Source organism: Cyclopterus lumpus, chromosome 6 (assembly GCF_009769545.1).
Source record: "Cyclopterus lumpus isolate fCycLum1 chromosome 6, fCycLum1.pri, whole genome shotgun sequence".
Lineage (NCBI taxonomy): Eukaryota > Metazoa > Chordata > Actinopteri > Perciformes > Cyclopteridae > Cyclopterus > Cyclopterus lumpus.
Window position 1 is genome coordinate 26267412 of NC_046971.1, and position 12500 is coordinate 26279911.

A 12500-nucleotide genomic window follows, 5' to 3' on the forward strand; every position below is an offset into this window, starting at 1 on the left:
CGGGGTGGCCTCCCGTCCGCAGGCTGGCGGGGATGTCGTAGATCTCCTGGGGGGGCCGGCCCACTCCGCCCCTGTCGCCCCGGTAACGCTTGTCGGTCAGGATCGGGGGCGGGACGTCGTACACGTCCTCCGGAATCGGCGGCTCGTCGTCGACGTCGTCGTTGCTGTTGAGGTGGCTGCGCGGGTACTGGCCTGGGGGGGCCGGCTTGAGTTTGGCAAAGTGGGGCGGCACGTCATAGGTCTCTTCCCTGATTGGCTGAGAGTCCGGGACGTCTTTGCTGACGGATGGGGGGAAGTCGTAGACCTGAAGAGAGAGCGAGGGACATTAAAATATTATAAAACAATATTGAAGCAACCTTGACGATGATCTGTACATCTTCAGACAGCCTTACCGTCTGATGTGTGCTCTTGTCCGTGCTCGCTGGGGTGTCATATATATCCTGACCACTAGAGGGCCCCTTCGCCACCATGGGAGGAGTGTCATACACCTGAACAGAGACATTTAGACATTAATAACATGCTGCACAGGGGCCAATGAAGAGAGTATGAAGTGACATAACAACAATGATATGATGTATACAGTTCATCACACTAATGTAACCCGGACCATCTATAATAGAAGAAACTCATTCGAAATTCAAGGCAAGAGTAAATATTAAAAACTTTTGTGAATAAAATTGAAAACTTTTTAAACATCTTTTCCATTTGAGGAAACAGAATGAATGTTTAAAGACGTGCAGACAAACCCCCTGAATAACAAGCCTGCAGTAAGTGCTCAACATCACATGTAACAGGCGAGATGGGAGATGTAAAATGACTGCGGTTGTTGGCACCAGATGTGGTGATAAGTTCATAAGGACACATCAGAAACGCTGCTGTCTGGGGAATGGCCACATGAAAACAAACAGGCGGACCCCCGGCGTCCATGGAAGTCTTTAAGGGGGCGTGTTCACAAACATCACGTGTGTTTGGCAATTGAAAAAAGCCGATGGAAGCTCCTCTCAGATGGACTTTGCATGTGAGAGGTTGTGACATTTAAAGATGCTCTAAAAGGTCCTTTAAGTGTCATCTGAATGCCACAGACTGTAATCAAGGGTTCACAAAGAGTACATTATTCTATTAGGAACTAATGTGAAATGGAAACAGTGAAGAGAAACACACACACACACACACACACACACACACACACACACACACAGTGTCATAAAACAAGGCGTGAAATGGTTGAATGCATTACATCTACTGCCTTTGTCGAGGGAGAGGAGAAGCAGCACAGTGGGGATGAAAAGGTAAAGAGTAGAGGGAAGGAAGAGTGACAAAAAGGAGGAAAAGAAGGGAACAAAGGACAAAGAGAACGATTAAATAAAGGAGAGGAAATGGGGACAGAGGGAGGAGGGGAGGAGAGGGGAAAGAAAAGGGGAAACAGGAAGGGGGAAAGATGGGAAAAAAGGTAATAAAAAGAAGGGAAGAGGAGGGGAAGGAAAGATATAAAGTGTTTTTTTAAGGAAAGAACGACGGCAGAGAAGAGAGGGGAGGAGGAAAAAAGGAGGTGAGGAAGGGGGCAAAGAGCGGGCCTAGGAATGTGAACCGGGGGGGGTTCTGGTCACATGACCAGCTCTCGATGACACAGTGAGCTCGTAGAGGAAACGTCCATCCGTCAACACTCGCTCCCTCAACCCTTCCTGCCTTCAGCCGCTACTCTGTGTCTCTCACACGTACCCGGACCGCTTCCTGCCTCACACGCATATTTTTATCACTATATCTACAGAACAATTCAGTCAAATTCATCTTTTAATTAGTTTTGTCTAATTTTTAGGCTGGAGCCATTAACTGTATATTAGTGATGTTAGGAGAACCGATACTTGGGAACCAGAACATAGACTATATATAAGAAGTGCACGTAGGCATCATGACGTCAATACATCAAGAGAGAAGTAGTCTTTTTCTCATAGACTTCTATACAAGCAGAGCAGCCCCCTGGTGGTCAGCAGGGAGAATGCAAGTTTGATGGCAGCAACAAAGCACCAACCCAAATTCTGAAAACGTGACCATATTCGTTTTTTCGTTAGCATTATAGATAAAGCACGTACAGTTAACGGAGGTTGCATTGAAGTTACTTTTGATGCCTTCAAGCTCTATTCAGTAGCAACGAAGGTAAAGTCTAACATTATCAAGATGTGTTCAAATGTAACCTTGAAAGTTTCTGGCGAGAAACTTGAATTTATCCAGCTGTTTTAACAGCAATATAAAATAGATATTAGAGAGGGAATTATGACGGGTTGAACTCTCTGTTGTTATTGTTTTTTAAATATTTTTGTCAAATTGATTAGTTGATTAGCGTTGCTAATTTGAATGTAAAAGGAAAAGTGAGATTGAGAGTAGAATTGTTTCTGCTCGTGTGATGCTCAGACAGCTCGCTGCACCCTGCAGCCCTACGGTTGTGTGTGTGTGTGTGTGTGTGTGTGATCACTTGTTACGGGCAGAGTCGTCTCCAACACAGCAGACATCTTTGATGAAGTGCCCGGTGTGGCGGTGCGTTCATTCTTCACCTTTCAGATTGCCCACTTCATAAAAAATAAAAATGGCTCCGGCAGCTACATCAGTTATAACAGCTACCCATCTTCCTCCTGCCTTCCATCCTTCATTTCCACTCATCGTTCATTGTCATCTTGTTTTCCTGTGCTCCTTCTGCTCTTCACCTCCTTCCTCCTAGAGCTCATTTCTCCTCCTCTTCCTCCTCCTGCGACTCCATATTTTGTGCTGTGGTTGTATGTGAGCGACCTTTCTCTTTTGGCTTGTCAGCATCAAGACTACATACACGTTGCCCCTGTGTGTGTGTCTGTGAATGTGTGTGTGTCTGTGAATGTGTGTGTCTGTGAATGTGTGTGTCTGTGAATGTGTGTGTGTCTGTGAATGTGTGTGTCTGTGAATGTGTGTGTCTGTAAATGTGTGTGTGTCTGTGAATATGTGTGTCTGTGAATGTGTGTGTGTCTGTGAATGTGTGTGTGTCTGTGAATGTGTGTGTCTGTGAATGTGTGTGTGTCTGTGAATGTGTGTGTGTCTGTGAATGTGTGTGTCTGTGAATGTGTGTGTGTCTGTGAATGTGTGTGTCTGTGAATGTGTGTGTCTGTGAATGTGTGTGTCTGTAAATGTGTGTGTGTCTGTGAATATGTGTGTCTGTGAATGTGTGTGTGTCTGTGAATGTGTGTGTGTCTGTGAATGTGTGTGTCTGTGAATGTGTGTGTGTCTGTGAATGTGTGTGTCTGTGAATGTGTGTGTGTCTGTGAATGTGTGTGTCTGTGAATGTGTGTGTGTCTGTGGATGTGTGTGTGTCTGTGAATGTGTGTGTCTGTGAATGTGTGTGTCTGTGAATGTGTGTGTCTGTGAATGTGTGTGTGTCTGTGAATGTGTGTGTGTCTGTGAATGTGTATGTCTGTGAATGTGTGTGTCTGTGAATGTGTGTGTCTGTGAATGTGTGTGTGTCTGTGAATGTGTGTGAGTGTCTGTGAATGTGTGTGTGTGTCTGTGAATGTGTGTGTGTCTGTGAATGTGTGTGTCTGTGAATGTGTGTGTGTCTGTGAATGTGTGTGTCTGTGAATGTGTGTGTGTGTCTGTGAATGTGTGTCTGTGAATGTGTGTATGTCTGTGAATGTGTGTGTGTCTGTGAATGTGTGTGAGTGTCTGTGAATGTGTGTGTGTCTGTGAATGTGTGTGTGTCTGTGAATGTGTGTGTGTGTCTGTGAATGTGTGTGTGTCTGTGAATGTGTGTGAGTGTCTGTGAATGTGTGTGTGTGTCTGTGAATGTGTGTGTGTCTGTGAATGTGTGTGAGTGTCTGTGAATGTGTGTGTGTGTGTCTGTGAATGTGTGTGTGTCTGTGAATGTGTGTGTCTGTGAATGTTTGTGTGTGTCTGTGAATGTTTGTGTGTGTCTGTGAATGTGTGTGAGTGTCTGTGAATGTGTGTGTGTGTCTGTGAATGTGTGTGTGTGTCTGTGAATGTGTGTCTGTGAATGTGTGTGTGTCTGTGAATGTGTGTGTGTGTGTCTGTGAATGTGTGTGAGTGTCTGTGAATGTGTGTGTGTCTGTGAATGTGTGTGTGTGTCTGTGAATGTGTGTGTGTGTCTGTGAATGTGTGTGTGTGTCTGTGAATGTGTGTGTGTCTGTGAATGTGTGTGAGTGTCTGTGAATGTGTGTGTGTCTGTGAATGTGTGTGTGTCTGTGAATGTGTGTGAGTGTCTGTGAATGTGTGTGTGTCTGTGAATGTGTGTGAGTGTCTGTGAATGTGTGTGTGTCTGTGAATGTGTGTGTGTGTCTGTGAATGTGTGTCTGTGAATGTGTGTGTGTCTGTGAATGTGTGTGAGTGTCTGTGAATGTGTGTGAGTGTCTGTGAATGTGTGTGTGTGTCTGTGAATGTGTGTGAGTGTCTGTGAATGTGTGTGAGTGTCTGTGAATGTGTGTGAGTGTCTGTGAATGTGTGTGTGTGTCTGTGAATGTGTGTGAGTGTCTGTGAATGTGTGTGAGTGTCTGTGAATGTGTGTGTGTCTGTGAATGTGTGTGTGTGTCTGTGAATGTGTGTGTGTGTCTGTGAATGTGTGTGAGTGTCTGTGAATGTGTGTGAGTGTCTGTGAATGTGTGTGTGTGTCTGTGAATGTGTGTGTGTCTGTGAATGTGTGTGAGTGTCTGTGAATGTGTGTGTGTGTCTGTGAATGTGTGTGTGTCTGTGAATGTGTGTGAGTGTCTGTGAATGTGTGTGTGTCTGTGAATGTGTGTGTGTGTCTGTGAATGTGTGTGTGTGAGTGTCTGTGAATGTGTGTGTGTGTCTGTGAATGTGTGTGTGTCTGTGAATGTGTGTGTGTGTCTGTGAATGTGTGTGAGTGTCTGTGAATGTGTGTGTGTCTGTGAATGTGTGTGTGTGTCTGTGAATGTGTGTGTGTGTGTGTGAATGTGTGTGAGTGTCTGTGAATGTGTGTGTGTGTGTGTGTGTGAATGTGTGTGAGTGTCTGTGAATGTGTGTGTGTGTCTGTGAATGTGTGTGTCTGTGAATGTGTTTGTGTGTCTGTGAATGTGTGTGTGTGTCTGTGAATGTGTGTGTGTCTGTGAATGTGTGTGAGTGTCTGTGAATGTGTGTGTGTGTGTGTGTGTGAATGTGTGTGAGTGTCTGTGAATGTGTGTGTGTGTGTGTGTGTGAATGTGTGTGAGTGTCTGTGAATGTGTGTGTGTGTCTGTGAATGTATGTGTCTGTGAATGTGTTTGTGTGTCTGTGAATGTGTGTGTGTCTGTGAATGTGTGTGTGTCTGTGAATGTGTGTCTGTGAATGTGTGTGTGTCTGTGAATGTGTGTGAGTGTCTGTGAATGTGTGTGTGTCTGTGAATGTGTGTGTGAGTGTCTGTGAATGTGTGTGTGTGTCTGTGAATGTGTGTGAGTGTCTGTGAATGTGTGTGAGTGTCTGTGAATGTGTGTGTGTGTGTGTGTGTCTGTGAATGTGTGTGAGTGTCTGTGAATGTGTGTGTGTGTGTGTGTGTGTGTCTGTGAATGTGTGTGTGTTCCTGCCTATTAAACACAAAACAGTGTGAACAGTTCGTGTGGAATCACGCAGGAATAAACTGACCTATATGTGTGTAAATGTAAAGGCCTTGAAGACACACACACACACACACACACACACACACACACACACACACACACACACACAGCATATCTAGCCTGCCTGTTGGTTATGAATGACCTTCACCAAAGATAGATCTAGTATTTAAAGAGGACGCGCTTGAATATTACATCACATCAAATATTACAAATACACAAATGATATGTATTCTGTTATGACATAAAAACTCACAAAGTACTCTATATTGACAACAATTACCCCACAGCGTTTAATTGGCCTCTGTTTTGACAACGAGAGGGTGGAGCTTAGTGCAACCGGACGCTGAATATTTAGGTTCTCAAAGGTTACAATCAACTTTCATGAAGTGAAAACACGAAAGGGTTAAAGTTCTAGGACGAAAACACAGACAACTCCCAGACCGAACAGCCCCGCCCCTAAAGCATACTCTGGTTTATGGTCTGTTTGACTCTAAATGACCATAATTTACTAAATGAACATCACGCTGTATTGAAGAAGACTTGAAACTAGAGATTGAGACCAAAAACTAATGTTTACAATGTTTACTGAGGGAATACATCAAGAGAAGTAGAGTCATTTATATAGACTTCTATACAACCAGAGGAGTCGCCCCCTGGTGGTCAGGAGAGAGAATGCAGCTTTAACACATGAAACATAGACTTCTATACAACCAGAGGAGTCGCCCCCTGGTGGTCAGTAGAGAGAATGCAGCTTTAACACATGAAACATAGACTTCTATACAACCAGAGGAGTCGCCCCCTGGTGGTCAGTAGAGAGAATGCAGCTTTAACACATGAAGCATAGACTTCTATACAACCAGAGGAGTCGCCCCCTGGTGGTCAGGAGAGAGAATGCAGCTTTAACACATGAAACATAGACTTCTATACAACCAGAGGAGTCGCCCCCTGGTGGTCAGTAGAGAGAATGCAGCTTTAACACATGAAACATAGACTTCTATACAACCAGAGGAGTCGCCCCCTGGTGGTCAGTAGAGAGAATGCAGCTTTAACACATGAAGCATAGACTTCTATACAACCAGAGGAGTCGCCCCCTGGTGGTCAGGAGAGAGAATGCAGCTTTAACACATGAAGCATAGACTTCTATACAACCAGAGGAGTCGCCCCCTGGTGGTCAGGAGAGAGAATGCAGCTTTAACACATGAAGCATAGACTTCACAGGAAGTGTTGTTGGTTTCTTTTGAAGACGTGTCGGCACACCCGACTTGTTCTTTTCAATGTGGTCTCTGCTTTTAATTTAAGTTTAACGGTGTAATATATTACGACAGTATGTAAAGAATGAGAATGCAATTTTACACTCCGTAAGTTGTTGTTTATATTAATGTATTTTTGTGCTGAAGACATTTGCACATTGAAAAAAGTGAAATAGTGTGAAAGCAACATGAATCCACTATTTCTATGCTAACCAATCTCTCTCATCTCATCTCTTTATATGGTACTGATAGATCATATCATAGATACTGAATTACATCCATCATGTCAGAGGGATGCACTGAATCACACACACACACACACACACACACACACACACACACACACACACACACACACTGGACCCACCTGTGTGTTGTACTGCTGGCGGGCGGGCGGCACGTCGTAGATGTCGTGCTGGGTCGAAGGCAGGACGTCGTACTCGTCCTGGTCCGGTTGGACTGTGTCGTACACATACACCTGTCCGACCCGAGTGGGGACCACCACCTGGACGCAGAGACACAGGGGCAGGTGAGCGTCAACAACACAAAGACTACGGTCTCTGTCACACTACACACATCAGTATGATATGAAGCCTGAAAGGGTCACAATGCACATCCAGGTCAACTTCACATTTACAAAACAAAAAGACTTCATCACACTTAAACAAGCAGAGACCGAAGGTTGTTCAGTCTCACGGGCAATAAAAACAGAGCAGGGGGCCTGCCGCAGTCGTCGTGGGAACCAGGCTGCCCTATTGTGTGCCTGTTTAGACTGTGTATTATATGGTTCGAGTGTAGAGTCAACCAGCCGGCCTGGGAAACCACAGCAGCAGGAGTCACGCGCACGCGCACGCGCGCACACACACACACACACACACACACACACACTACTATCCCATCATCATCATCATCATCATCATCATCATCATCATCATCATCATCATCATCATCCTCTCTTCTCGTCATTTCTACATCCTGGTTCAGCCAACTATGACCAGCACCAGCTGTATCTTATTAGCTAGCATGCTAATTCTGCATTCTAAACACAACTCAATAGTGAACACATTTTACAGTAAATATCGTGCACTAGTAGTTAAACAGGAGTGATTGCAGACACAATTCAAAACTAAACAAAATGCTAACTGCTCCTCCACTGTAGTTAAAGTAAAATATATATATACGTTTTCTGAAATGCCATGTTTAATTATGCAAATGAGGCATTATCTAATGTTAATGTTTGAGGAATCTAGGACTCTATAGACACAAATACACAGTATGTGTAAAACAAACCCCTACATATGTATTTTGGATGTTTCCACGAGTCTGAAAGAAATCGTGTTATTGAAGCAAAATTGTCCGACATCTCACCCAAACTGACAAGTGCATGAACATCGTTTTTTTGCCTGCAGTGTCTCTCCTTAAAACACGCTGTTTTTACTTTTCTATTTCCCCACTGGACTCCTGTTCATATGTATAGCTACAACACATACACACAAAGGGTTATTTGGAGCTGCCAGCTTCCTGCTCTTCATGCTAGTCTCCATGGCTAAATGGACCGATATCTGAATTTGCGTGAGGTGTGTGGTACTGTTTCATACTATCTATACACTATGCTCCCATTAATATATTACAAAACTATGATACAGTACCACCTAAAAGTTTAATTCCAGATGCTCATGTGCGGTCGCTCTGTGTTTGTGAGTGTAATCGGCGTTTCATCAGTGTCCGGAAGCTCCCAGCTGTCGGGAGGCGCTGTGAGAGATAAAACACCCATTTGATCAAACCTGTGTACCAATCTGTCCTCTGCCTCCTCACACTCTCTCTCTAGTCGCTCTTACGCAGGGGACAACTCACTACAGTTATTTCTGTTTTAATTGTTGCATCAAGAACAAATTCCTAAAATGTTTTTGGAAACTTCCTTCTGCTTTGTCTTGCATCCGGTCTAATTCTCAGTGGGTGTGTCACACGTGCACGAGCTCATGTAAACACCCCTTTTCTCATTGTCAGAAAGCTTTCAACAGTATTGACGACACTTGGCTAAGTGCCAGATGTGTCCTACACACACACACACACACACACACACACACACACACACACACACGCTTCATCCCCAGCCCCGTGTCAGATTGATAACCCACGTTATTGATCACCTGTCTGTGTACACCCTGGGGGGTGAACACATGCTTGGACGCTGACGCTGAGTGATCTGTGTGTGTGTGTGTGTGTGTGTGTACACACAGTCTAGTAACGGAGCGATGGATCAATGGTCACCACCAGAAAGACATCTTTGTATGTGCGCGTGTTGCTACGGTGACGGTCACCACGTTAACTAATGACATCATTTAATAGCAGCGTAAGTGCGTCTAGCTCACATAACTGGAGTCCACATCTCATCTCCATCATCAAGGTCATTTCTGTTTCATCACGAGTTCATCTGATCTACTAGAAAGCAAATAAGGTCACGACTGGAGGATTCCTCCGAGCTGGCTTGTTCCTGATGAGTTCAGGCGTGGCGAACTTCAACACGTGGATTAGTGCATTTGACCAATAGCAAAGCAGTAAGAGTCTGTTAATACCGTCTGAAACGGATAGGATTTAAACAACATTTTTTATTTATTTATATCATTCTTTAGCCGCCCAGTGGTGTGACTTAAAGATTAAAATGCAAATGCAAGGTACAAAGTACATGAAATAATGCGCTTCTAAAACATTTTCCATGTTTCTTCCTTTCCGTTGGGGAACTAAAGCCGTTACATCGCTCTCTTCAAAGCCTTCCATTAACAGAAACAGTGACCCAGGAGTGTAAATCCAAACTAACCTTTTCAGTCCCTTCAAAGCTCAGTGCGGCTAACGTTGACTCGGCTAGTGCTAGCGTTAGCTTTATTCATAGTGACTCTGGCATTCTACTTTCTGCTAACGGCTCAGAGGCCGTTTCCTTTTGAAAAACACACAAAAAAGAGGCGCTGATACGTGAACTCGGTTATTTATGACGGACAGAGCCAAACAATGTCCCAAGCTGCCGTATGCTAAGCTAAGCTAATTATTCCTAGGATGGGGGGGCCAGTCGGGGCCAAGTGGTAGTGCTATACGGCTCTTTTTTGGAAGCGTACTCAAAAGCAAGTGCTGGGAGTAATCAAGTGCAATAAGTAAGCAAGATGCCGACAAAGCAAAAGCAAAAAAGCACAAAGGCACACGAGCAAAAGGAGAAAGTATTTTCTTCATTAATGAAGATTTAAAAATTCTGATAACCGTCGTATTGTCATATTCATGTAATGTGTTTATGTAACTCTGTAACTCTGTTCATCTGGTCACATGACATCTATTCTTCTGTCCATCCGGGGAGAGGGATCCTCCTCTTACCTTTCCCTCAGGGATGTCGTATGTGTACAGATTGTATACTAAATGAACTGAATTGAAAGATAGACCTTTTATTTATCCACATTACAAAATAACAAATAAATGTCTAGCATGCTGACGTCTTCTCCAACGTTGTTTCAAGACGGATTTGTGCATGAGAGTCCTGCAATGACAACATATTTGTGGCATTTTCCACCTTTGATGTCAGTTGCTGCTGTAACTGTTCTGAGGGGCAATTGTCTCCAACCATTTCCCTTTTTTTAACGTTTTTCTGTTATTTCAGGAAACATTCCTGCTCTGAGCCACTTTCCAGGGACAAGAACATTACTCCTTTCACAGCTTCATTTCAATCAGGGAGAGACCAGTTAGATGAGGAAAGGATGCATGTTTATTATTACAGATGATATGAAATAATGAAGTCTCAGCGTCTTTGGCGCTTGGACTCTACGGGGAGATTTGTAATTGAGGGCCGACGCCCCGATCAGCAACCAGATCTTCCCCCGTGGAGTCCAGACCTGGTGGTGGTGAGCTGATAGAATGAGTTGATGAAGCTGATGGATCCGTGGAGACTGGGCGGAGATGGGGAGGTGGAGGGGTGCGTAACAGCAGCATGAAAGAACTGAAGGTAGAGAGACAGTCATATTTAAATGAGACAGCACCAAGATGATTGGCTAGCCGTGTCATTGTTTCCATGTGCTTATTGGATAGAGGGGATCAGCTGATCTGCGCAGCTGGTGTTATGATTGACGGTGCAGGACGATGACGGCAAGTCAACAATGAGTGAGCATGCTGAGGAATGATTGGCAGGAATGTGAGGAATAGATGGCGGGCTGAGGGGTCTGGTCTTCCTGTCTGAACTTGCGCTAGAGCTCCATTAGCCTCGTCTTCGTAGCATTCATTGTGCACCCAAATCCACTCGCAGCCCTGGAATCGACAGACTTGACGTTGATTCCTGTGCTCTGGATGGCCTGATCCACAGGGCAGACCCCCCCCCAGCGCTCTGCAGGAAGGGATGACAGCCAGCCCACAGCTGCAGCTAGTCCCCCGTACATCCCGCGTGTCATCGCAGAGCTGCGGCCCCCCGAGGACGGCTGTATACTTCAGAGTTACTGACCTACATACCCAGCGAAGAACATTCTCAGTGTCGTGTTCTCAGAATACATCAGTGGCCTCAAAAGAAGCTGCAGCTCCTCTGGCCTCCCAACAATAAAGAAATAAATATGAAAAGCCGTCACACGCGTTTATCTACGAGGATTCAGCGAGGGAGGACTCCTCCGCCATGTGTGGCTTTTGTTCCGCTCGTGCGACCACATCAAGCAGGAGTCATTGTTCAACAGATGACCTTTGCTCCGAGCGATGTCCCTCACCTCCTTCCCAGCCGCAGAGCTCTCTTCCCCTCCTTTTCGTTTCTTTCTCTTGCTCGCAGGGAAGAAAGAAAAGGAAAAAGAGGACCGATGACGATGAACCAGGGCGTGGGCGCCGCTCTACAAACAAGAAGCAGGATGAAATCTGCTGGTAAATACTGCACATGCTCACAATGAAGCCGATCTTCAAAATGACCACTGTAGCCACGAGGAGAACAATAAATCAAACTGACGTTCTATACGTGCAGCTGCAGCGGGGAAACACATAAATAAATCTTTGCCGCGTAGATGTGAAGTTGAAAGAGAAAACGGGGTAAAAATAGAGCGAGGCCTAATTACAGGAGGAGGGTTGGGTGGTTTGTCTCCACCGGTGGACATGGCTGCTTCGGATCCTCATCTTCACTGTGCTCTCACTCACTGGGGCATGTTTGAGACTCCGTAGTCAAACATCTCAAAGTGTGTCTCTATGCGTCTGTAGATTTCTCCTAAACTTACCAGAAGTTACCATGAGATGAGATTTTAAAAGTAGAACAATTATTGTCCCGCGTTCCGTTTAGCAACGTCTTGGTGCTACGAATCCAGCGCGCCCCTCTCTTTGAAATGAAAAAGAAAAAACCACCAACATGGCAACATACCACTCAAAGCCCTTTTTGCACTACATGACACCCATATTCATACACTGATGTCAGGGATCGGACCGCCGGTCTTCTGACCCGCCACAGGCTGCTGTAGGTGCTGCGCGGTTACATTCATCCTCACTGCTGTTTGAGTGTAACAACGTTGGCCGCGTGGAGGGGGGTTGGAGCCCCGGCCATGCAGCTATGTGGAGCATGTGGCAACAAACACACACACGGGGCACCGAGAGGCCGTGTAGGGGGTCTTAACAGATTAGTGGGGGGGCGAGAACCAACACCCCCCCACTGAACTGGAATCCAACACCACGTGGC

General features: G+C 45.2%; 1 protein-coding gene across 2 annotated transcripts in view; it reads right to left on the minus strand.

The window, feature by feature from the left end:
• The window catches only part of bcar1 (BCAR1 scaffold protein, Cas family member), a 78697-nt gene that overhangs the window by 5378 nt on the left and 60819 nt on the right, over positions 1-12500 (minus strand). For both annotated transcript variants that reach the window (XM_034536018.1, XM_034536019.1), the window contains exons 3-5: positions 7200-7337; positions 393-488; positions 1-304 (exon numbers count right to left, since the gene is read on the minus strand). The exon at positions 1-304 is cut by the window's left edge and continues 86 nt beyond it. In XM_034536018.1, coding sequence (XP_034391909.1) covers positions 1-304; positions 393-488; positions 7200-7337 — 538 coding nt within the window. The remainder of the gene's footprint in view (positions 305-392; positions 489-7199; positions 7338-12500) is intronic.